The sequence below is a fragment of the Aquarana catesbeiana genome, linkage group LG08 (assembly GCF_042186555.1).
Source record: "Aquarana catesbeiana isolate 2022-GZ linkage group LG08, ASM4218655v1, whole genome shotgun sequence".
NCBI lineage: Eukaryota > Metazoa > Chordata > Amphibia > Anura > Ranidae > Aquarana > Aquarana catesbeiana.
In genome coordinates this window covers 92,122,742-92,150,075 of record NC_133331.1, presented here as the reverse complement: position 1 = coordinate 92,150,075, position 27,334 = coordinate 92,122,742, and the positions used below count along the sequence as shown (strand labels likewise).

At 41.8% G+C, this 27,334-nt stretch overlaps 1 protein-coding gene across 1 annotated transcript in view; it reads left to right on the top strand.

Moving 5' to 3' along the window:
* TRIM8 (tripartite motif containing 8) overlaps positions 1 to 20,526 on the top strand; it is a 118,070-nt gene extending 97,544 nt beyond the window's left edge. Inside the window, exons 3-6 of the mRNA XM_073596145.1 lie at positions 8,690 to 8,923; positions 9,550 to 9,581; positions 17,023 to 17,138; positions 18,406 to 20,526. Of these exons, the coding sequence (XP_073452246.1) occupies positions 8,690 to 8,923; positions 9,550 to 9,581; positions 17,023 to 17,138; positions 18,406 to 19,013 (990 nt within the window). The 3' untranslated portion in view covers positions 19,014 to 20,526. The remainder of the gene's footprint in view (positions 1 to 8,689; positions 8,924 to 9,549; positions 9,582 to 17,022; positions 17,139 to 18,405) is intronic.
* Positions 20,527 to 27,334: the final 6,808 nt, after the last annotated feature.

The following is a 27,334-nucleotide window of genomic DNA, read 5'->3' as shown; positions in this document are numbered from 1 at the left end:
GAACGTGCATTGGGGAAAATGCAATTAATTTGAGCTGTCACTTTGAAGCTTGCCTTCTTGGTAAATGTATGAAGAACTCCACCTTTGACCATACTTTCCACTACAGCCCTACAGAGTCATTTAGTGTAAGATTCTGGCCATTCTGTGTACAGCTTGAAGAAAGTTTTGGCATGGGCGAAAAGTCGCATATACTTTAGAAGCAGCTGTACTGCAAATGTATCTACAGCAGCCCACCCCATCTAGCTATGCATGCATCAAAAAAAGTATCTGACCTCCTTTTGTGTAGGTTTGGTATGCTAATGTTAAATAGGGTAGTTAAAAGCTATTTACTCACAAGTGCACTTTTCCTTTAAAGTGTATCTAAACCTATTAATCACTATGTGCTTTTGTTTTAGGGTCCATTTGCACCTATGAGTTTTAGCACACAACAATGCTTGTGCTGAGGTTGTCCGTTGTTTTTGATTGCTCTAGTTTACATCTGTGCAATGCACTAATGCACCAAATCAATGCATGACGATTCATCTGCACAAAGCAGTACAAAAACTCAAGAAAATGCATGGGTGTGAATCTGGCATTATATGTACCTGGTGATCCTGCCAGTAATCAAATCCCCAGAAGCTTTTTGTCATCAGGTGACCACATTCCCAAAGGGGTTTCCTAAGCAGGCACAGCATTGCTACCCAAGGATGGACGTTCCTGCTGTGGACTACAAGCTGACACACAGCGCACCAGCACATACTAGCTGTTAGTGAGGCATGCCTTGATTGGGTAAAGGTAAGGCATCTGGGAACATGTAATCCAAGATAACCTGGCCACGTCAATAAGAAGAGATATGTACCGGCATTGTGGTCATAAGAAGCTAAACAGATGTGCAGTCCCAGAAAGCAAGTTAGAAAACATATTTAAAATATTATAAGCAATACAACTTATAATGATACAAAGTATCAGTAAAAACATTTTTAGGAGAGTTTAGCTGTACTTTAAAGTGTTGAAACAAAAATCAGAGACAATTGAGTACTGTCCGTGATACTTTTTTCATTTGCACTAAGATACAATTTTTCAGGACAAGCTTTCGGTGTGTGTCCCCTTCTTCAAGGTTTCAGCAGTACTCCTGGGACCTTGTTCCGCTGGTACCTTGAAGAAGGGGACATACCCTGAAAGCTTGTCCTGAAAAATTGTATGTTAGTGCAAATAAAAAAAGTATCACGGACAGTACTCAATTGTCTCTGTCGCAAGTGCACTAATACGGCTACAATCACCTCAAGCAGAAGTAAAATCAGAAACAACATATTTAGTATGCAATACATGCATATTTCTTCTGTTTTATCCCTTGCAACCTGCAAGTACAGAATAATATCTGCTGATCTCAGTAAAATGCTCTCCTAATTTCCTGTTGTGGGCTGACACACAACATATTGACGGCTAAAGCTGCAAGAAGTGGGGTCAGTGCTGCCCAGTTGTCTTTTGCTAAACTACCGGATCGCCCCCACTCTCCACAACATATAGAGCAGGGGCGACAAACTCAATGTCTTCGCAGGCTGCACCAACATTATGGTTGCCCTGAAAGGGCCGGTTGTGTCTGTGATAGATAGTATATAAACCATGTAAAGTCAAGAGTCCCAAACCCTCACTTACATCACAGTGCATCCCCTCCCCCCTTGCCTTGTGCTGCTGCCAGGAAGAATCTGGGGGTGAAGCTGGGAAGCAGAAAGTGCAGGGTCTGGAGGATGGACCAGAGGAGGGCTGGGGTCAGCTGCTGGAATCTGCTGAATGCTGGGATGAAATGGTGCTGTGGCTGCGCAGATAGGTGCAGGATCTGTAGGCAAAGTTCTGTTGTCCTGTGCTTCTGACTGCTGAGACAGGGACGTATGTCAGAGATGAGCCTCTCCATGGCTGCACGGATCTGGTGGAGGAGTTCTGTCCTCCTCTCTGCTAAGACAAGGTGGGGCAAGGAAGAGGGGGTGGCATGGCAGCTGCAGGCAAGGTGCGAGGGCCACATTAAATGGCCTGGGGGCCAAATTTGGTCCGGAGGGTTGTGTTTGACATGTGATATAGATTAATTGTCCTGTAGTCCAGTATAAGGCTAAATATACTCCTTGAGATAACACAGGAAGTTCACAGGACTTCTCTGTATTTCAGATAAGATTGACAGATATTTTTTCATACTTACTGAACAGAAATAACAAAATACTTTCAATGGTATATTTAACCAGCTTAAAAGGAGCAAATAAAATAACGTTTAGTGTTGGGGTTTACATACAACTATCCTTTTTTATCACTGACAGAGCAGGACCGAGTAGGAAAATGCCTAGAAAAGATGGTATAATCTCTGCAGCTCTCAGCTTTGTGATAGACAAATGCTGGTTGGTAATATCCCCTGCTCTTCTATTTTAGTCTCAGATTAATTTGGAGTCCTAAACCTCTCATTATACTTCCTAACCACACAGCAAAATTGCCATTTATCTAAAATAACCACTGCATGGTTCACGGACTTATTTTCATTAATTTGATTTTTAAAAGTCAGCAGTGACTTCTTATGAAGTTACCAACATTTCTGTAAAACCACATGAAAACCCTGTAGAAAAAGGGTTAGCTCAAATACAGAAATATATTTTTGCAATACCTTTAGATTTAGGTGCTATTATTTTTTAGAGAACCTCCTCCAAAGCAATTAAACTTTCAGTCCCCCATGATTGATCTTTCATTTTTTGATAGATAAAAGAGATTTAAGCTTCTAGTTTATGGGTAAAATCGTTACTGGGTTGAAGAAAAACAAAAAACTTCTGGTGTGTACGAGGCTTAAGAATCCAGGGGTTGACTTGCCCCACCAAGCTCTACCCATAATCTAAGTATCACTTCTGGGTGAACTGTGCACTAGGCCTTTCATTTTGTTGTGAATAGATGGTTGTTGGGTAGACCATACATTTCAGCCTTCTCTTTAAAGTGGATCCTCACTGCATCTGAGCACCACAAACCAAAAACACAATTTAATACATTTTTAATATTTAAAGCAAACTCCCCAATCCATCCATGTCTCCTTGCTTTATTTTGCTGAGAAATAACTGTAAAAAACAACCCTCTAGCATTTCTGGCCATGGCCATCTTGAGTAAGAGCAAATGATTCATGTAGCATTTACTTCCTGGAATCCATCTGCACTTAGCTTAAAGTGGGGTTCCACCCAAAAAAACAAAAATACCTGAAAAATTCTAAAAAAAAACAAAAAAACATTTGGATATATTTTTTTTTTTACTTACCTCTAAATGCCTGTTGCTAGGTGGTCCCTCGTAGTCTGCCTCTTCCTTTGCCTGGGCTGGTGACATCACTTCCCCCTCGGCACAGGAAGGGCTCGGCTCTGCTCCCTCCGTCCTGTCAATCATCTGGGACCCATTACAGGTCCCAGGTGATTGAGCGGCCAATCACGGCGCGTGGCGCCGCTCGCTCATGCGCAGTGGGTGCCAGGCTGTGAAGCCACAGCTCGGCGCCCACAGTTGAAATGCCGGCGCCGAAGAGCGGAGGGGGGGACGAGCGGGGCTTCGATCCCCTGCATCGCTGGACCCAGGGACAGGTAAGTCTCCAATTAAAAGTCAGCAGCTGCAGTGTTTGTAGCTGCTGACTTTTAATTTTTTTTTTTTTTTAATGGACCCCCTGGGTGGAACTCCTCTTTAAGCATGCATGCAGGAGAGTATGCTTAGCTAAGAAAACCCCTTCTCCTCTCCTCCGTTCCTGAAGATTCCTGGGCTACTTAAAAAGTAACCCAATTGTTGACCCTCATGAAGACTCCTGGGATGTATGACATCATTTGCCTAGGCAAGAAACCAGGAAAAAAAACTGAAAGAATGTAAAAAAAAAGTTTAAAAAAAGTAAATATGATATATTTTCCTATCTATTTACTAATGCTAGCAGCACGAGGATTAAAAAAAACCTATGTTTATTGGGAGAGTGAAGCTTTACTTTAAAGATATGCTGCATTGCCATTTTTTGATTGAGCACAACCACAGGATGGAAAATTCATTACTGTTCCATGATAGATGAGGCTCTTTACAGGAAATGTAAATGAAAGTGACCCACTCTACAGGTTGCTGTCATTTGTAAAATTTAGCATGATGCTACAGCCGTTTCTGTGTCCCACAGGTTCCCATGACCCTTGTGGCAGCTGATTAAGCTTCATGGTTCAGTAATTTAGCTTCTTATGTCTTCTCATTGGACAGTGAATCGGCATCATCTCTTCTGTTCAATAAACAGGGCACTAACTTGGGAAGCAGCGAAGATAATCATAGAATCAGCAGCGTGACCAGCATGAGTATCACTAGAATGACTAAGCTTGTATAAGGTTTAGAGACATAACCCATATGTTGTGGCACCACATCCATGTAAGACATGAAAGAACAGGAAATAGGACTTTAACGGTTGCCACCTAAAATCCCAAGTATGAGAAAATTACGGTATGTATAAAAATGAAACAGTTTATTGAACAACATAGTTAAAATCTCATAACAGCATGTCAAAAAATGCGTGCAAACAATTTCGTATTGTCATCCCCCATGATAGAATGGCTGAGGTGCACATATATACAGAGAGACCTATCTGAATGGCCCACTTCAAACAAATCTAGTGGTATGGATGAAGAAGAGAGTCAATCCTCCGTGTGCAGGGCCAGATGTAGGAATCTGCATCATCACCAATAGAAATCACTACGCCTTTCACCAAAAGCTTCTTCAAGAAATCCTATTGTTATTGGGAGATGTATTGTAATGTATAGATGTATGTAATTAATACTCAACTTCTTATAGTTACAAGCACGCATACATGTGTGTATATACATTCCAAATATAACAATTGTAACAATCATATAAGACTTTACATATCAAAAAGGAAAGCTAACTTCTCTTATATTTGAGTACTCCCGTATATATCAAGTAGACCTGGGAGCCAAAGAATGACTAAACTTACAAATCCTTTGGCAGCTAAAGCAGTAAATATATATTTAGCTGTTTGCCTGGAGTTTCAATTAAACTTTTATGTAATGTAAGTGCAGTGAACAACCATAAAAGAGTATTGGTGATTTGGGTTTCCAAGGTATCATATATGAAAATGGCCAGCATCACTTCCATGTACTTCTCTGCTAAATTGGGTTATAAATGCACTTTTTTTTCACCATCATTATTATTATTATTCAGGATTTATATAGCGCCAACAGTTTACGCAGCGCTTTACAATATAAAAGGTAGACAATACAGTTATAATACAATAAAATACAAGAGGATTAAGAGTGCCCTGCTCAGAAGAGCTTACAATCTAATAGTCATGGTTGGGTGTTTTTTAATAGCATCCCAAGATTGTGAGATTGTGAACAATAAAGTAATTGTGAGGCTAAGATAACATTAAGCAACCAGTCCCTGTGGATGAAGGGTCCTCTTCGATGATACCTGTTCCTGCAAGCTACAAGACTTTAGGTGGAATCTTGCATGACCATTGCTTAGATAATGATGCACTTTCCACTGACTGCACTTGTAACAGCAGAATACATACCACAACTTGCTGCTCTATGTGCACTGTTCTATACATAGCATTCCCAAGGCCGCTGAACTCTGTATATCCATAACAATTCAGTATTTAACCCTGCTCAACAAACCGGGACATTTTTGCTAGTGTTCCTTTTATTGTAGGCCTATATAAGATAGCTTCTGTGGGTAATTAGATACTCTCAGTGTCTTTCCTGGTTGAGAATCTAAGCAGCTTTTGAGTCTGTAATTAAAAAAGATGAGTTGGCAACCCTTCACAGCTATATGGGTATCTCTGTGGTTTGCAGCATATTGCACACGGTGGATGGTGTTGGTGATTAAGGTAGAAAAGAGAGCCCAACTAAGCCCATGTCTCAGGCTCAGTGAACTTGTGGTCTTCCCCAAAGGCTTTTACTATGTCATTCTATAAGTACAGGTCTGTGTGGCTACACAGGCCCATGCACTTTTTCTATAACAAATATCTTATGACTGTGCTATTAAATATTCAATTAAGCATTGCAGACATACATAAAAAGGTCATAATATAATGAAACCAGGGAATGTAGCCAACCTAGGTTTCAGCCAATGCAATAATTCCAGAAACACTGACACAAGTAGATGAAAATGTGTAACTAGAAGAACAAAACCTCTTTTTATTATAACAGCCTCTGATCTATGGACAGCCAGCTCACTGCAGAGGGTAGGATCACTATATTGTACACAGGGAATTTGCACACAACAGGTGTCATGCTGGCATGTGTGTGGATAAACTAGGCCTCATCCGCAAACACAGATGGCATGACAGACTGCAGTGTGTCACTCATCCCGTCTGTGTCTAAAAGGACAGAGCGCTAATCTGGGCGACTGCCTCTTATGAACACCAGCTCACTGGACAGAAATATTCATTCAGGCAAGCTATATCCCTTGCATTTTAATTTAAAAGAAAAGCTTCCAAACTGTTATATCCTAAGAGTGGTTATGTATCCTACATCAGCAAGCAATCATGCTTCATTGACTACCAGTTTAGAAAGCAAGACTAAGTACTGGGATTTGCAAATAATAATCATTCTGACATATAGTATATCAGTCTATTAACTACCCAAGTATTGTTGCTGACCATGTCCATTCTTTTATGACTACAGTGTACCCATCTTCTGATGGCTACTTTAGGAAGGAGCCCTTGGTATTGGCACCAAAGCTCTGAAGTTTCGGCACGGTATGTTGGACATTCCGAGTGCATGCGCCGGTGATGTCACTGGCTGCATGCAGGGTGAAAATCTAAGCGATGCACGTTTAGGAGATATTCAATTTACCTACAGATCAGCCTTATTATAAGCCGACCTGTAGGTAAAAATAACAAAGCAGGCTTTACTACCGCTTTCATTTGCAGGTATCTCCCTTCTCTTCTCGTTTTGGCTGTGGGACGGGAAGTGAAGGTAAATCTCCCCAATAGGACACAGATGGCAAAAATACATATGATAGGGGTTACCACTTACAACCCTCCCTTATGCTATCCACAATAAAAAAAAGTTTTGCTTACAGCTTTACTTTAATTTTTCAGGTTTCCTGCATAGAGCTGGATTGAAGGAGAGAAGTGATCTTTATTTTGTCCTCCTCTCTACGTGCATGTAATGCTGTGCATTCTGTACACACTCCATGCAGTGCGCTGCTATGGAGAGGGGGTGGGCTTTGGGGATCACAGCAGTGACGTATGGCGATGACGTAGTGTAGAAAGTGTGCGAGCTCTTCGTTTTCTAGCAGAGTGGAAAGTTGTCTTCCAACCCTGAGCTTCGGGGAGTGGCGCATGCGTGGTGTGGCTTCTATTCCAGTATGCGGTGGCAGGAGCGGAAGGTGAGTGAGTGTCGGGTACTGTATTACTGGACCGGGGATGGCGGGCACCGGGCATTGTGTATGGCTGGGGTACTGCACGGCACTATTACCCTGGGGGGATGATATGGTTTATATACAGAGCCACATACAGGGGTGTACACGGCTATGTGGAGGACTGAACACTGAGGTGGATATACATTCATTACCTCACAGGAGTGTACACAGGGCTGTATATACATTATATACCTCACAGGAGTGTACACAGGGCGGTATATACATTATATACCTCACAGGAGTGTACACAGGGCTGTATATACATTATATACCCTACAGGAGTTAACATAGAGCTGTATATACATTCTATACCTCACAGGAGTGTACACAGGGCTGTATATACATTCTATACCTCACAGGAGTGTACACAGGGCTGTATATACATTATATACCTCACAGGAGTGTACACAGGGCTGTATATACATTATATACCTCACAGGAGTGTACACAGGGCTGTATATACATTCTATACCCCACAGGAGTGTACACAGGGCATGTATATACATTCTATACCTCACAGGAGGGTACACAGAGCTGTATATACATTATATACCTCACAGGAGTGTAGACAGAGCTTATATACATTATATACCCCACATGAGTGTACATAGAGCTGTGTATACATTATATACCTCACAGGAGTGCACACAGAGCTGTATATACATTTTGTACCTCACAGGAGTGTACACAGGGCTGTATATACATTATATACCCCACAGGAGTGTATATAGGGCTGTATATACATTGCATACCTCACAGGAGTGTACAAAGAGCTGTATATACATTATATACCTCACAGGAGTGTACACAGGGCTGTATATACACTCTATATCCCACAGGAGCGTACACAGGGCATGTATATACATTCTATACCCCACAGGAGTGTACACAGGGCATGTATATACATTATATACCTCACAGGAGTGTACACAGGGCTGTATATACATTCTATATCCCACAGGAGTGTACACAGGGCATGTATATACATTATATACCTCACAGGAGTGTACACAGGGCTGTATATACATTCTATACCTCACAGGAGTGTACACAGGGCATGTATATACATTATATACCTCACAGGAGTGTAGACAGGGCATGTATATACATTCTATACCCCACAGGAGTGTACACAGGGCATGTATATCTACGGGTAGAGTAGATTAGTTGAGATACACAAATATGTCAGTGTAGCCCTCATACAATCACATCTCGCTTCCCAGTTGTTCAGTATCTGGTATCTGTTAGGTCAGCGGTCTACACTCAGGCTGATTAGTAATAGAAGCTTTGTTTTCTTCCCCAGGAAAAGGTAAACCAGCTGAAGGATGAAGTCAGACAGCAGTATGAGAGATTGCACCAGATTCTGGATGAGGACATGAGGAAAACCATGGATGTTCTGGATAAGGCTCAAGCCAAATTCTGCAATGAGAATGCAGCCCAAGTTCTTCAGCTAAATGAACGTATGCAAGAAGCCAAAAAGCTACTGAGCTCTGTACAGGTCATGTTTGACAAAACAGAGGACATCAACTTCATGAAGGTATGTGAGTGGCCATCTCATATTCTGCATTTTCCAAACTTTACTCAGAAGCTTCACGATTCATGATTTATTTAGTACAATAAGACAGCCCTCATTTGTTAGTTCTGGAACTATGAGTCCCATAGTTCTCATCTGCGAAGGCTGGACAGCCTACACCATTTTAGGGGAGAATGTATTTCAGTATCCCTACTATGCTGTATAATAATGACTGATAGAAAAATGCATGTTACAATACATTTGCTATAGAAACTATTGCCCTTGGTGTCTACAGAGATAGTCACATGATAAAATGTAGGATCCCTGGTCATATTATCTCTGCTGAAAGAGAGGACCAGATTGCTGGAAAGCGAAATCATCTGGCTTTGCCTGACTTTCAGTCCACTAAGCGCCTTTGGTTGAGGTCACACAATTAGATGCAAGTGTTTGGCACTGAAGGAGTCATTTCTTTAGCAAAAGCAGGTAATTTGGGTACTATTTTTTTTCTCTCAATTTTTTTTTCAGCAGAATGGTCAGGGTATCAGTGCTTTGATTTTATAAAATTAGTATAGGTAAAATATTATGTCAAAAGATTAAACTGCATTGCGCCATTATAACCTTTCTCACAAAGTGTCTTTCTATTTTTGCAGAATACAAAGTCTGTGAAAATCCTGATGGACAGGTAAGATTAGCATTTGCAATGAGTCAGTGTGTAAAGCATGCGCTGTTTACTTGTGTTTCCTAGCTAGATTGCATTGTTTATTCTCAGTGATTGAGGACAGTGAGCGAGGGTAGAGGTCTACAGAAAGCATTTCCTAGCCAATATCCAGGTTTTATACTGCTATATAATGGATAGAGACTTGTGATTACTATATGCTCTGCAGGGATAGTATGGCCAGTAATTCAAAATCCACATACAAGAAAAAAAAAAAAAAACAATAAACTATCTAGTATTAAATGTAATATAAATTATATGTGGGCTTTTGTGATTTAAAAACATTACAAAGAGCAATAATGTTAAGTAAACCAAGATAAGCTTCTAATTCTGCTGTTTACATAGTGACATAGTTAATTTGGTTGAAAAAAAGACACAAGTCCATCATGTTCAACCAAAATAGAAAAAAAGGAAACACACAAAAAGAAAACCTCCATATATACCTGTACAATCCTATACCCGCAGTTTATCCAAAGGAAGGCAAAAAGAAAAAATAGATCAATGGGTTGCTGCAGGGCACTAATAGACTATGGGGCCCATTTACCAAAACTGGGGCTTGCAAAATCTGGTGCAGCTGTGCACAGAAACCAATCAGCTTCCAGTTTTTATTGTCAAAGCTTAACTGAACAAGCTGAAGTTAGAAGCTGATTGGCTACCATACAGCTGCACCAGATTCTTGAGTGCTCCAGTTTTAGTAAATCTCCCCCTATGTGTTATCATGTATGGCCATTGGTTTTTCTGTCTGCAGATGGAAAATGCGAACTTTCAGGGAGTTTTTGTTTTGTTTTGTTTTTTAATGCATCTCAATAATAACAGCTAAAATTGTAACTCATTAAGGCCCCTTTCACACTGGGGCGGTGGGGGCGTCGGCGGTTTAACAGCGCTATTTTTAGCGCTGCTGTACCGTCGTTCTTGCAGCGGTATTCGGCCGCTAGCGGTGCGGTTTTAACCCCCGCTGGCGGCCGAAAAAGGGTTAAAATCCCTCGTACAGCGCGGCTATAGCCGCGGTATAGCCGCGCTGTCCCATTGATTTCAAAAAAGCGGTTTGCAGGACTTTTTTCACCGTCCTGCCTGCGCACCGCTTCAGTGTGAAAGCCCTCGGGCTTTCACACTGAACAAACAGCGGAGGCTGTTTAGGGGCGGTTTGCAGGCGGTATTTTTAGCGCAATACCGCCTGCAAACCGCCCCAGTGTGAAAGGGGTCTAAGTGTTGGTGATTACCTTAATTTTTTTTTCTTTGGCTGTAAGGATTAATCTGAGTCCAACCCAGACAAGGGAATAATTTAAAGGGAACCTTGTAGAATTTCTTTTAGGGGACATGTATGTAAATGTTAAAAGTTACATTAATTTTTATTGGGATTAATTAAAAAAAGAGTATAACAGAAGGGCTAAAATTATTGGCCTTCCTGTCAGAAATGCTGCTCTACAATCCCTTGAGTACTGACCACATGTTATAAGCCTAGGCACTTGATTATATCATCTTTGCTGAAGGGGCTATCAGCATGTAGTCATTAATGAGGGGATCGTAAATCAGCATTTTCTCCAGGAAAAGTAAGGATTTCTGCCATTTTATTTATCCATCGCAAGACTGTTATTATAGCTTTTTATTCAACTTAAAGCGGAGGTCCGCCCACCGCTGCAAAAATGAAAAGCCAGCAACTGCACATACTGCAGCTGCTGACTTTTAATAATCGGACACTTGCCTGTCCTGGAGTCCAGTGATATCAGCACCGTAGATGATGTTTCCATCAGCTGACGGGTACATGCCGCCTCCATTGCGAGTAAGGGAACCCAGCAGTGTAGCCTTACGGCTTCACACCGGGAACCTTACTGCGCATGTGTGAGGCTCCTCTCCTCTCTTCTACTGGCCCGGCGGCCGAGGAAGGGGGAGGAGGAGGGAGCCTGTCAACACCCGTGGCTGAGGCTCTCGGAAGTGGGAAAAGGATACCTGTGAAAGACAGGTATCCTGCCCCCCCCCCCCCCCCAAAAAAAAGGTGCCAAATGTGGTACCTGAGGGGGGGAAAGAGTACAATGAGCGGAAGCTCCACTTTTGGGTGGAACTCCTCTTTAAGCAACATACATGTTTTGGAAGTTTCTCATGGAAACAGTCCTTCTGCGACCCATGGGTCAAATGCTAGTTCTACAAGAGCAGTTCACTACCCCTAAAATAGTATGGGGTTCCTGAGCCTAATGTCCCAACCACGCTCACACACATTAGGATAGATTCAGGAGGGATTCAGTTAATCTACCAGTATGTTTTTGGATTAGACAGGGACAGCAATTATACAGTCAGGTCCATAAATATTGGGACATTGACACAATTCTAATCTTTTTGGCTCTATACCACCACAATGGATTTGAAATGAAACGAACAAAATGTGCTTTAACTGCAGACTTTCAGCTTTAATCTAAGGGTATTTACATCCAAATCAGGTGCACGGTGTAGGAATTACAACAGTTTGTATATGTGCCTCCTACTTTTTAAGGGACCAAAAGTAATGGGACAGATTAACAATCATCCATCAAACTTTCACTTTTTAATACTTGGTTGCAAATCCCTTGCAGTCAATTACAGCCTGAAGTCTGGAACGCCTAGACATCACCAGACGCTGGGTTTCATCTCTGGTGATGCTCTGCCAGGCCTCTACTGCAACTGTCTTCAGTTCCTGCTTGTTCTTGGGGCATTTTCCCTTCAGTTTTGTCTTCAGCAAGTGAAATGCATGCTCAATCAGGTTCAGGTCAGGTGATTGACTTGGCCATTGCATAACATTCCACTTCTTTCCCTTAAAAAACTCTTTGGTTGCTTTCACAGTATGCTTCGGGTCTTTGTCCATCTGCAATGTGAAGCGCTGTCCAATGAGTTCTGAAGCATTTTGCTGAATATGAGCAGATAATATTGCCTGAAACACTTCAGAATTCATTCCTTTTGTCAGCAGTCACATCATCAATAAATACAAGAGAACCAGTTCCATTGGCAGCCATACATGCCCACGCCATGACACTACCACCACCATGCTTCACTGATGAGGTGGGATGCTTTGGATCATGAGCAGTTCCTTTCCTTCTCCATACTCTTCTCTTCCCATCACTCTGGTACAAGTTGATCTTGGTCTCATCTGTCCATAGGATGTTGTTCCTGAATTGTGAAGGCTTTTTTAGATGTTGTTTGGCAAACTCTAATCTGGCCTTCCTGTTTTTGAGGCTCGCCATTGGTTTACATCTTGTGGTGAACCCTCTGTATTCACTCTGGTGAAGTCTTCTCTTGATTGTTGACTTTGACACACATACACCTACCTCCTGGAGAGTGTTCTTGATCTGGCCAACTGTTGTGAAGAGTGTTTCCTTCACCAGGGAAAGATTTCTTCGGTCATCCACCACAGTTGTTTTCCGTGGTCTTCCGGGTCTTTTGGTGTTGCTGAGCTCACCGGTGCGTTCGTTCTTTTTAAGGATGTTCCAAACAGTTGATTTGGCCACACCTAATGTTTTTGCTATCTCTCTGATGGGTTTGTTTTGTTTTTTCAGCCTAATGATGGCTTGCTTCACTGATAGTGACAGCTCTTGGATCTCATATTGAGAGTTGACAGCAACAGATTCCAAATGCAAATAGCACACTTGAAATGAACTCTGTACCTTTTATCTGCTCCTTGTAAATGGGATAATGAGGGAATAACACACACACCTGGCCATGGAACAGCTGAGCAGCCAATTGTCCCATTACTTTTGGTCACTTAAAAAATGGGAGACATATATACAAACTGTTGTAATTCCTACACCGTTCACCTGATTTGGATGTAAATACCCTCAAATTAAAGCTGAAAGTCTGCAGTTAAAGCACATCTTGTTTGTTTAATTTCAAATCCATTGTGGTGGTGTATAGAGCCAAAAAGATTAGAATTGTGTCAATGTCCCAATATTTATGGACCTGACTGTATATACAGTGGGTAAAATAAGTATTGAACACATCACCAACTTTTTAGGTAAATATATCTCTAAAGGTGCTACTGACATGAAATTTTCACCACATGTCGGTAGCAACCAATGCAATCCATACAAACAAAGAAACGAAAACAAATACGTTAAAAAATCCATTGTGGTGGTGTATAGAGCCAAAAAGATTAGAATTGTGTCAATGTCCCAATATTTATGGACCTGACTGTATATACAGTGGGTAAAATAAGTATTGAACACATCACCAACTTTTTAGGTAAATATATCTCTAAAGGTGCTACTGACATGAAATTTTCACCACATGTCGGTAGCAACCAATGCAATCCATACAAACAAAGAAACGAAAACAAATACGTTAAAAATGAAGTTATGTGTAATAAAATGGAATGACACGGAAAAAGTATTGGACATGCATATTAAATGTATTTAATATTTTGTAAAAAATCTTTTGTTGATAATGACCGCTTCAAGACGTCTCCTGTATGGAGAAACAAGTCCTATGCATTGCTCAGGTGTGATTTTGGTCAATTCTTCCACACAGTCTCCAAGTCTTGAAGGTTCCATGGGCCTCTTCTATGAATCTTATCTTTAGTTCTTTCCATAGATTTTCTATTGATTTATATTGATTTAAGTCAGGTGATTGGCTGGGCCATTCTAGAAGCTTTATTTTCTTTCTTTGAAACAAATTGAGAGTTTCCTTGGCTTTGTATTTGGGATAATTTTCTTGCTGAAATGTCCACCCTCGTTTCATCCTCATCATTCTGGTAGATGGCAGAAATTTTTTATCAAGAATGTCTTGATACATTTTTCCATTCATCCTTCCTTCAATGACATGAAGTTTGCCTGTACCATATGCTGAAAAACAGCCCCACACCATGATGTTCCCACCTCCAAACTTCATTGTTGGTATGGGGGTGTTTTTGGGGTGATGTGCAGTTCCACCTGACCTCCAAACACGGTGTGAATTATGGCTTCCAAAGTGTTCGATCTTGGTCTCACCTGACCAGACTGTATTCCCCCAGTATATTATCCCAGAGCGGAGAATGCATGCCGGGCCTTCTTGTCCACATCAGTGTCTGGCCATGCAAATGCACATCTGGAAGAATGATCAAACATTCTCATAGACACGCTCCTAAACCTTGTGGACAACCTTTCCAGAAGAGTTGAAGCTGTTATAGCTGCAAAGAGTGGGCCAACTCTATATTGAAACCTACGGACTAAGACTGGGATGCTATTAAAGTTCATGTGCTTGTAAAGGCAGGCGTCACAATACTTTAGGTAATATAGTGTATACAGTGAGGGAAAAAAGTATTTGATCCCCTGCTGATTTTGTACGTTTGTCCACTGACAAAGAAATGATGATCAGTCTATAATTTTAATGGTAGGTTTATTATAACAGTGAGAGACAGAAAAACAACATAAAAAAATCCAGAAAAAACGCATTTCAAAAAAGTTATAAATTGATTTGCATTTTAATGAGTGAAAAAAGTATTTGACCCCTTTGCAAAACATGACTTAGTACTTGGTGGCAAAACCCTTGTTGGCAATCACAGAGGTCAGACGTCTCTTATAGCTGGCCACCAGGTTTTCACACATCTCAGGAGGGATTTTGTCCCACTCCTCTTTGCAGATCCTCTCCAAGTTATTAAGATTTTGAGGCTGACGTTTGGTAACTGAAACCTTCAGCTCCCTCCACATATTTTCTATGGGATTATGGTCTGGAGACTGGCTAGGCCACTTCAGAACCTTAATGTGCTTCTTCTTGAGCCACTCCTTTGTTGCCTTGGCCATGTGTTTTGGGTCATTGTCATGCTGGAATACCCATCCACAACCCATTTTCAATGCCCTGGCTGAGGAAAGGAGGTTCTCACCCAAGAATTGACGGTACATGACCCTGTCCATCGTCCCTTTGATGCAGTGAAGTTGTCCTGTCCCCTTAGCAGAAAAACACCCCCAAAGCATAATGTTTCCACCTCCATGTTTGATGGTGGGGATGGTGTTCTTAGGGTCACAGGCAGCATTCCTCCTCCTCCAAACACAGCGAGTTGAGTTGATGCCAAAGAGCTCGATTTTGGTCTCCTCTGACCACAACACTTTCACCCAGTTCTCCCCTGAATCATTCAGATGTTCATTAGCAAACTTCAGACAGGCCTGTACATGTGCTTTCTTGAGCAGGGGGACCCAGCTGCCTTGAGATCATTGACAAGATTCTCCCGTGTATATCTGGGCTGATTCCTCACCATTCTCATGATCATTGAAACTCAATGAGGTGAGATCTTGCATGGAGCCCCAGACCAAGGGAGATTGACAGTTATTTTGTGTTTCTTCCATTTGCGAATAATCGCACCAAATGTTGTCACCCTCTCACCAAGCTGCTTGGCGATGGTCTTATAGCCCATTCCAGCCTTGTGTAGGTCTACAATCTTGTCCCTGACATCCTTGGACAGCTCTTTGGTCTTGGCCATGGTGGAGAGATTGGAATCTGCTTTATTGATTGCTTCTGAGGACAGGTGTCTTTTATACAGGTAACAAGCTGAGATTAGGAGCACTCCCTTTTAGAGAGTTCTCCTAAACTCAGCTCATTACCCGTATAGAAGACACCTGGAAGCCAGAAATCCTGCTGATTGATAGAGGATCACATACTTATTTCACTCATTAAAATGCAAATCAATTTATAACCTTTTTGAAATGTGTTTTTCTGGATATTTTTGTTTGGTATTCTGTCTCTCACTGTTAAAATAAACCTACCACTAAAATTATAGACTGATCATTTCTTTGTCAGTGGGCAAATGTACAAAATCAGCAGGGGGTCAAATACTTCTTTCCCTCACTGTATCATCTTCTATATAGGTGCTTTTATACATAAAATGAATGTTATTAGTGGCCTTTTTATTTAATGCATAGGCAGTTATTACTTATGTTAAGGTATAGTACTTTAACTTTAACAATCCAAGTTAAAAAAAACAAGAACTGTAAGGGGTTTATTTATAAAGCAGCAATATGGCCATACAACTGTTTTTAAAAATATTCCACCCTATTTAGAAAGCACAGCAATGTGCTTTACAGATGTATGTTTTGCTTCGCCTGCTTCATGATTGAAGCAAGAAAAAGCCTTATTCGTTCTATAAGGGAGGAAGGAGTGCCGGGAGGGGGAGAGACGTTCATATCAGAGTGATATGCATTATGCAGAGAACACTTTGAAAAACACTACAATCTATGTCACACTTTGCATTTTATGAACTTGGAAAATGTGACCATGGCATAGAGAAAACACAGCGGAGTCCTGCTAATAGTAGAATCCATTGCTGGTTTTAAATAGGCCTGGATTTTGCTAAAAGCTGATGTATGCAATGTATTCCTGCAGGGCAGCACACAGAATGTGATTGTGGAAATGGTTTCAATGCACTGTATAATTTGTGTAAGCTAGGTAACAGTGTGATTTTGTTTTTCTCATATGACAGGACTCAGAACTGTACCGGGGGAAGCCTTCCTCCACCGAAAATCGGGCATCTGAACTCCAAACTCTTCCTGACAGAAATTGCCAAGAAAGAGAAACAACTGAGGAAGATGCTGGAAGGTACTGTGTAGTTTTCTTCCTTGCACAAGGCCTTCTGATATGATCCAAAGACACTGGGCTGTGTTGTCGGTTTATCCCTTCTTCAGTACAGAAGACTACAAAAAAAAAATCTATTGGGATGCTTCAAGCAGCATAACGTTTAGTCCCTTTAGATACTTGATACAGAAGCCCAGTGTTTCTTTTGCTAGGCATTATACAACAGTTTGAACGTAATGAGACTTTGCAAGTCAGGGCAAAGTGACAGGTTTTCCCAAAAGGATGACCCAAACCTGCTCATAATCATTGTCACTGCACTCCCCTGCTGCTCCATTCATTCATCAGAAGTCTTAACCTTGAGTAAGCTCCGTATCAGATGATGTCAGAGATCACACAGGGTTAATACTTCTTCCTTTTCCTCAAGTGACAGTGTTTAAGCCTCGCAATTAACCGCTCAGGCCTGAGAGCTTTATACTGGAGGGAGGTCACATGCTCCCCCATACCGCGTGGGCACTGGTACAGCAGAAGAATGGATCTGCAGGTGTGTGGAAAAGGGGAGTATTGACAAGTGGGAGGTCTGCAGCACTTTGGACATTCATCCTTTCAATGGTTCTTTTAAATACACCTGCACCAGGTGTTACTAAAGCTCCCTACTTTTAACATGAGCACCGAGTTTGCATCATCATCCAGTATGCACGTGTCTTTACCTGATGCAGTGACTGTAAGGCTTCATGTAGACCCTACCTACATTTACCATGGTCTTGGGGAAACGCAAAATCAGGACACAATTTTGCCACAAACTTGCCGCATTTTGTGTTTTCCCACGGCCATCGGTCAAAGCGTTCCTATTCTGAACATGATTTTTCTGCATTCAGGAGAGTGAGGTTGAACCTCACCTAACCAAAGCAGCTCCTAAACTTCTCCTCCTACATTGACACTTTTATGAAGTTTAGTTTAGGAGCTTTGGCAAAAAGACGCCAAAAGCTCCTAAACGCAAGTTTAGGATCTGCTAGCGTACATGAAGTCTAAAGGTTTCAGACAGTATCACTTTCACAGCATTTAATTCACCTTTGAGCATAGACTTTGGTCGAGCCATTAGTTGTCAGGTACATCTGTTGTGCTGTGTTGTTATACACAAAGCACAATATACATATGTTTTTCTGCAAATATTGCTACTGTGATGTACATGTATAATTTAAACAGCAAATGTAAGCTCTTGATTGTGTCCACATGTGGATGTAGTGTGTGTGTCGCTTTACTATTTTTTTTATTTTTTTCCTTTTCTACTTAGGTCCATTCAGCACACCTGTGCCATTCCTGCAGAGCATTCCTATGTACGCCTGCAATGTAAGCAGCTCAGGGGCAGAAAAGCGCAAGCATTCAACTGCATTCCCTGAAGGCAGCTTCCTTGACCCGGCACCAGGAACTGTTAGCGGCCAGTACATAAGCCAGGGTTCTTCCACTGGTGAGGGCCAGTCAACGCAACCCATGGTGCCTTGCAGCTCCACTCAGCATATCGTAGGACTTCCCAGCGGCCCACAGCCGGTCCACTCCAACTCGGTCTTCAACCCCTCCCACTACCCGAATAGCTCCTCATCTCAGCAGTCTGTCCTTTCCCAGTATGGAGGACGCAAGATCCTGGTCTGCTCTGTGGACAACTGTTATTGCTCCTCAGTGTCCAATCACAGTGGACACCAGCCGTATCCCAGGTCTGGCCACTTCCCATGGACAGTTTCTTCCCAGGAGTACTCTCATCCTCTTCCACCCACCCCATCTGTAACACAGTCTCTTCCAGGACTCGCTGTGAGAGAATGGATTGATGCTTCCCAGCAGCATGGCCGCCAAGATTTCTACAGGGTCTATGGGCAGCCAGCCACTAAGCACTATGTCACCAGTTAAGTCTTAGAGCAAGCTAGCCTTGATAAATATGCATTTCAGAAAAAAAAAAAAGACACCCTCCACCTGGAACAGAATAGCCCAGCCTTGTTTAGCGGTGGATGACCTTTCCACTCCTGAATACAGCTACTATTGGATTGTTTCATAACTTTTGCTTTTATTCCGATACATTTTTGGACTATGGTGTATGCCTTTTTCCCACCTGAAGAGACAGTGATTTCATTCTTTTCCAGTGCTTTGAAGACTTCTGCTGATCTTTTATCATTTGTGCTAAATGACCCTTTAAAGTTTTTTTTTTTTTTTTAATCTTTCCTTTGTGTGTGTTTTATTTTTCAAATTAGATCACTGTATTACTTTAGAAATAAACGTCTCATGTGATAGGAGTTTTAAGTTAAAAGGCCACTTATCATATAGACACTGTTTTTTTCTTTTTTTTTCTCTTTTTGAAGATATGTGTAAATATACAAAGATTAGAAGAAAATGTGCACGTGCACTGAAAAAGGGAACGGGGGTCATTTTTTCCCCAGAAAATCCGCATGCTCCTGTGAAGCTTTTCAATCATGCAGTAATGGACTTTCTACTCAACTGGAGCACTGAACTGCATGTTCTAACTTTGAACAGTAGAGGAATTTTAATATTTCTCTGTTCTGCTCCTTTACTTGAAGCCTACCCTATCAAATAAGACTATATTTTTTAATACATTGGAAATTAAAATTGCAGGGACAGGGGCAGATGCGTTAAAAGATACATGTTGTAAATAAAGGAAGAAGAAATACAGGGTAATTTTTTTAACTTTTAATCCTATATGTAACTCTTTAAAATCAGTAAAATGGTTAAAAAAAAAATTAAAAAAAATAATCTTCAGTATACAGTCTCATGGACCAAGGTAATTAAATATATATACATACATGAATTTGTAGGCCCCCACATGGTAAATGGTCTTTTAGCTTAAAAAAAAAATCTTAAACTTTTTGTTTATTTTTTTTAACATTCCAAATTCATGTTAAAAAAGTGCAATTCAAATTTTCTTCACTTAAAAGTGGAAGGTTTTGCTTTATAGTTGACAAATATCATTTCTGGAGTGCCACAAATGTAATTAAAAAAAAAAAGAACAAAAAAAAATACAAAGTGTATGTATGTACAGATTAAGGTCCAAGCACTTTTTTCTCTCTTTTTTTTCTGCAGCATTAACTAATGAACCATTTAATGCCATATTGTAATATTACAGCAATAAGACTTTGTACTGTATGTTGCTAAGGGACTCTAATGGCTAAAAAAAAATACATTTGGGAAGGCACTTGTGACGAGATGGGCGCCAGTTGGACAACTGAGCATTGGAAGTAGCAAATACTGCATGACAAACAGCAGATAATGCGCTCCTGTGATTTCTTGCATTTTTCTATATCCGTGTTGGATCTGGAGGTAAAATGATCATACCACGCTCCTCTTAAAGCAGCAGTCCCGCTTTCTTGGTCAAAACAACAAAAATGAAATAAAAAAATCTTTTTATAAACTATGCAATGAGTTTGGATCCTGTTATTAGCATTTTGTAAAGTGCTGTTATAATCGAATAGAAAATGATCTTGGTAAAATGCTAGAATTGTACATTTTATCAGCTGAGACTTGACACTATCAAGTGACGGGGCAACTACGCATGAATTCGTTTTTTAAGCTGTATGACTGATCTAAAGATCAGTGGTAATATTTATTTTCAACCAGAAAGCGGTCTTTATTTAGGAAGGTATTCAAGTACAATGCATGTCAGTACATACCACACACACAAAAAAAACAAAAACAGAAGAAAGCATGAACATGGTGACATTTCTAAAGAAACAGACTGATGGATTTCCCACACATAGGGGCAAATAAAATAAGCAATGCTTCCCAATTATGTCTACAATACATATATACTGTACAGAGCACAATTGCCAGAGCCCATGACTACCAAGGGAGAATGCAGCTTGTACACCCCCGATCCGCCCCGTGGCAATAATTATTAAGTCATGTAGGTGTTGGAAAATGATCAATAAAAAGAAGGCGGAAACTTTTGGATTCTTCCCTATCCCTAACTTACAAGCACTACATGTGTGCAAGAATGTAATATCATTGGATTCTTCCCTATCCCTAACTTACAAGCACTACATGTGTGCAAGAATGAAATATCAGCTGAGTTGACTCACTGCAGTGGGTTTGACAGTGCAGCAGTCATGGAGCAAATGGGCAGATTTCTCTGTCCATGGACGATCTTCCTACAAATGGCAAACCTTAGTACACACAAAATGACAGCATACATGTAGTACAACCAAACAGGGATACAGGAAAACATCAGACCCTGGCCTAAGTTGCCTAATGGTGCGTGAGTAAAGTTGGCCATAGGTGGTTGGAATCTTGGCCTGTTCAGCAGGAACTGACCGAGATTCGATCCATCTATGGGCAGGGTGATTTTACCCAAGTCAATTCATTGATCGACTTGGGTACAACCAGCATGTCAGATTCCTAGCATTTCGATTATTGCCAGCGGTTGTAGCCACTAGCAATAATCATTGTATTCTCCTAGCAAGGACTGCTGCCAGACCCCCCCCCTTCCTGGGAGAAGACAATAGCTTCATGAGAGGGATTCCCCTACTAGCAATACTAAAGGCTAGTACACACAGGCCTAATACTGGGCAACATCAACCAGTTTAATAAAAACCTGGCAACGTTTGGCCCATGTGTATGGCAGCCAGTCCAACAGAAACCAGCCAGCTTCTGTCGGATAAGCATGCGGGAAAACCTGCAGCCGACTGGCTCCTGATCAGCGCTCTCAGCCAATGACTGAAAGCGCTGACCTGAGTATTCTGGCAGGGGGCCGTCCCCCTGTCAGAACACAATAGCTCAGCAGAGGGGGTCACTGTACTAACATCATATTGTTAGTACAGCAGCTCCGACCTGAGCTGTCAGTTTTTTTTGGTGTGTACCAGGCTTTTGGTGTGTACCAGGCTTGACTCTCTTGATGGGGAAATTGAGCAATTTTCTAGCAAGGCCTTAAGGGTTACTCACCACCAGTTGCCCCACCCAACCATGCCCCTCCCCAAAACACGCCCTCATAAATTATCTCATGAAATGACACTTAAATGTTTTATGCAGAATTAAGTTACAAAAATAAATATAAACAACAACTTTATCAGTGTCCCTCAGCACAGCCTCACCAGTGCTCATCAATGCAGCATGACCAGTGCCCGTCAATACAGCGTGACCAGTGCCCGTCAATACAGCGTGACCAGTGCGCCTCCTGGCATTGGACCGGTGTTTTGTCTATCAAATGCGCTGGGCGAGGAGAGGGGGGGAATGTGTGACGTGAGTGGCGCCAGGCGAGGAGGCGGTGCTGTATGTGACGGTGAGCTGCGCCGGAAACCCAGCAATTCAAATGAAAGCTGTTACAACAGGAAATCCCCACTCTCTGATGATCGGCCAGCTCGACTCTTCCTCTCCTCCGCTAGCTTGGAGAACGGCTCCCCTTCAACCCCACCTGCCGGCTGTGCTCCCCCCCTCCTCCGAGGCAGCCCACGCTCTCGCCAGCCCTCATTTTCCACTCACAAAATGTGAGTAGGCAAGTGAAAAATTTGAGGGCTGAAGTACCTATAGGTAAATCTTAATATAGGCTTACCTATAGGTAAAAATCATGCATTGAAGTTTACTCCTACTTTAAGCTTTGACAAAAAAAAAAAACTGGAAGCTGATTAGTTTCTATGTAGACCTGCATCAGATTTGCACTCTCCTGTTTTAGTAAATCAACCCCATATAGTATATTTATTAATAGCTGCACTGGTTCAACTAACTGATTGCTCTTCTGCTTTCCAAGTTGTGCAAGTACCAGCTGAACAACCACCTCCTTGTAATCTGAGCTCCAGCAACAATGATAGGTGGTAGCAGTCACAATGCTGAGGCCCTTTCCAGTTGTGTCTTGTATTGGGGCACTCACTGGAAATTACAGAACAGCTCAAATAAGAACAGTGATTATATAGCCAAACTGTAAACTGTTTAGAAGGGTTTCAAAATATGAAATACTAGCCTCTGGTAATATAAGCATGATTACATAAAAATAGCATGCCAGTGTTTGCAATAAAAATTCCAGTAATTAGAAATGTCTAGACAGATTACTTAGCTCTTTGTTGCAATGAGACTTGCTCACTTCCTGAAATCATAAACTCCTTATCCTAAAGGTGTAATCACGGCTGCATGGAAATGATATTCAAATTGTATGTTTAATTTCATTAGCATCCAGAGAAAGGTGTGGGAAATCTTGGGTCCCTTATGAAGTTTCTTACCTGCACAGGCATGGAATTCCATTAACCTTTTCTTTCCTAAAATTAGCATAGCTAGGCTGTTTAGGAAATATGGGGACTGGCTCCTGGTTGGCAGTGTGGGCTGGGATCTGTATTTATTCTGCTTATGAGAAGGCTTATGTTGCCCAACATTGATGTAAACTCTGAGCTAGGTAAATACAAAAGTATTTCGAAATTAGGTTATCATTAGAGAACAAGGTTTCCTAAAAGAGCAGCTTTTAGGCTTTAGTTGTCAGTGTGTAAAGCATATGCAAATATGGCTGTAATGCCTTTAAAGGCCTTGTTTTTGTACTTGTTATGCAGTCAGGCTATATAACAAGTAAAGAATATTTTTTTATTATGTATTCATGATTACAACTTTAGGAAGCTGCCCTGTACCAGCAGTTTACTGGAGAGATGGACTCCTATTAAACAAGTGCAGCATTCTGGGTCTCCAGCGGTCTGACGCACAGTGCTTTGATCAACAACATTGAAAAATTAGGCTCCATTCACACTTACGCAAATCATCATGCAACTTTGGACATCAAAGTCGCATGACAAGTCGTTCCCTATGTTTCCCAGTGATAACCATTTCTATATGTGCAACTTAAGGTTGCAGCGACTTCAAAGTAGTTCATGCACTACTTTGGTCCGACTTTCATGCAACTTGAGGGCCATAGACTTCAATGTTAACCCACAAAAGTTGCATGAAAGTCATACCTAAATGTTATACAGTGCAATGGTTGTTCATTATCACTGGTCATAGCCAAATTTGTATTCAGGTCGCACCCATACAAAGTTGCACTCCAAAGTTGGCACAACTTTAGAGTCGTACAAGTGTAAATAGAGCCTTAGTCTGAGAGTTGTAGAATGGTACACTGTGTAGGGCATGGGTGCTCAACCTATACCCCCCAGCTGTTGTGGAACTACAAGTCCCATGGGGCATTGCAAGGCTGACAGTTACAAGCATGTCTCCCAAAGGCAGAGGCATGATGGGAATTGTAGTTCTGCAACATCTGGAGGGCAACAGTTTGAGCACCTATGGTGTAAGGGGCATGTTGAACCTCAGGCACACATAAAAAAAAAATACTCTTTTACTCTTTACTTGGTATGCAACCTGACTTCATAACAACCATAAAAATCAAGATTTAGGGACATTTAGGCTTTAAAGGGAACCTGCCAATGCCAGAACGTGCCTCAGGGTTGCTAGCCTTAGCCTGGGGACACTACTTAGTACGTCACTAACTTGGAATACTTGATAGGCACCTGCTTGTTCCAGATCAGTCACTCACAAAGTAGTGAAGGAAAGATTAGGACATTTTAGGCTTCACTGGTAGAATCTTTTCAAGGAAAGATTAGGATGACAGGCCATAAGCATGCACTTAAAACAAGTCAGCCATGGAAGTGCCCACATTTCGTTCTGAACAGGGTGCTCTTAAAGTAGAACTCCTTTTAAAACTTTTATTTTTATTGTTTTATGAATAGAGTGGGGAATCTCGGTAAGCTTCCTATTCCCTTAATTTAATATTTTGGAAACCGGCCACCAAATCAAAGTTCTAACTTTGCCAATTTTCTTTTTTTTTTTTCAATTCTTTATTTCTATAGGGCATACGGTTATACAGGAACATCAACAATGTTGAACATACAGTGGATTATCTCCACCTATAAGGCCACATGCCCAGTCATCACAGTGTCATCATTAGGTAAACATAGGAAGTGCGTTTCAGACAATGGGCTTCAAGGACCAGGAAGTCTCTGTATCCCGCACACTTTTTTAACGGTCAACACCTTTTTATTTATTTGGTGAAAAAATAAGAGAAAAAAACAAAACAAAAAAAAAGGATTGAGGGAACAGGTAAGAACCAGAGTGCCAAACAGTAAGGAGAGCAATAGCGAAAATGATGAAAAAGAGGGGGTAAGAAAAAGAGGGATTGAAGGGGGAGGGGACGTCAACCACTAGCCAGCACCCCCAACAATGTCTGGGGAGCCTTTCCATTAGTCCCATCTCTCAGGGGAGTTAAGTCAGCAGCTCCGCATGTTCCTCAGAGTAGACGAATTTGCAAATAAAACCACCAGGTCCTCCATGGCATTGACCTCGGCTACTTTTTTCAACCAGACTACAACCACTGTTGGATGGACTTCCTATAGATCTTGCTTGGAATCTCGTGGTGGTGAAGGAGGAAGAACGTTGGGGTCTTGGGCAGCTTCTGATTTTTAAATTTCTGAACAATGCGGTGAATCTCAGTCCAGTAGGGCAGCAAAAGTCAACAGGACCAGAAGATGTGTAGGAGAGATCCGGGTTCCTCTTCACGCCTCCAGCATAAATCTGTGCTCAGCGGGAACATCTTGTGGATCCTTACTGGCGTATAGTACCACCTAGTCAGTACCTTGTATCCCGTTTCCTGGTGGTTAGCATAAACAGATATCTTACAAGGGAGGAGCAGAAATCTCTCTACTTGCCTTTCCGTGAACTGAAGACCCAAGTCCTGCTCCCACTTACATATATAGGAAGGTCTGAAATTGGGGGTGGTGCTAGGAGCAACTGGTAAGTCTGGGATACAACGTGGCATGTAGGGTACTGTTCTAGACACAATAACTCAAAGGAAGTAAGGCTTCTCCTGTAGGGTTCTAGGGGAGGGAACGTGCCAATGAAATGGGCTAACTGTAGTTTTTGCCAGGAGAGGCCCGCCAAAGATGTGTCATCCATGATTTGTTGCCTGGTCATCTATTGTCTGTTTGTGAGGAAGTGTCGGACCTGGGATCGTTTAGTCTCTTTCAGATCCTGAAATCTAGGGTCGCTGAGTCCCGGACTGAAGGCAGGGTTTCCCACAACAGGGGTGAGCAGTGAAGGGGTGGGTGCGACACTTTGGCAAATTTCACAGGCACTGGCATCCCCTGTAGAATAATAATATTTCCAGTGACAACTGATTAGGGTAAACTTCCCCACTGGAGCACAAAAAATGAAATTTGACAGAGGTTCTAAACCTTCTAAACTCTATCCAGAGCTAAGGGAAAACATTTTATCTGAAGATCTACTTTAAAGTGAAGATGTGGTCAGGCTAAGGGCATTGTATAGGATGTCCGGGACCGTAGATATGTATCACCGTTGTCTGGTTAAATTCCCTTTTAAGGGGGATGAGAAAGAGCATTATTTGAGTATTGGGGATTAAACTCACCTATGAGAGAGGCCTGAAAAGGGCAGGAAACCACCACCAGGTTAATGAGGTGATGCATGGAGCTGGACACAGTATAAAGGGCTGTGGGCTGTAACCCATAAAAAACTTCTAGGAAACTGCTCTAAAGCCTGGTACACACAATAAATGTTTTTTATTTTCATTCAGCCCAGCGGACTAAACAAAAAAAAAAATTGAGGAGCTTGCAAAGGAGGTCCTGTACTAATGTTGCAATATTAGTATAGCAATCTCCGAACTGAGCTATTGTGTTCTGACAGGGGGACCGATCCCCGTCAGCACACTGCGGTCAGTGCTCGCAGCCATTGGCTGAGAGTGCTATTCAGCTGCTGGTTTTCCGGCACGCTCAGTCAACAGAAGCTGGTCGTGAGATCGGCTTTTGTCAAACAAGGACCAGTACACATTGGCTGCATGTTGGCCAGTATCTACTGTATTGGATGATATTCGACCTGTGTGTACGGGGCTTAAGCAACTGTGTGTCCCCTCCTGGTGACTCCAAAATCAAGATAGGGTGTCATCATCCAGAGGGTCTATCCGGTCCGATATCACTACCCTCTAATAAGAAAAATGGAGTCCCCTCCAATGCCAGGTCACCTCTATGATTAAGCCCATGAAGGGTAAAACATGTCAGAGGGATGTGGCATTGGAGGAGACTAGCTAAAACTAGACTTCACAGTTCCATTACTGGGCTGATCTATTGTGTGTGGCTCCATTCTTTCTTATTAGAGGGCTGCAGCCTGTTTGTCTGCTGAGATGCTGCTGGACTTCTGTGACCCTTTCTGGTCCTCTGGAGTAGGTGGGAACTTCAAAACCCTGTTGTGGGATAAGT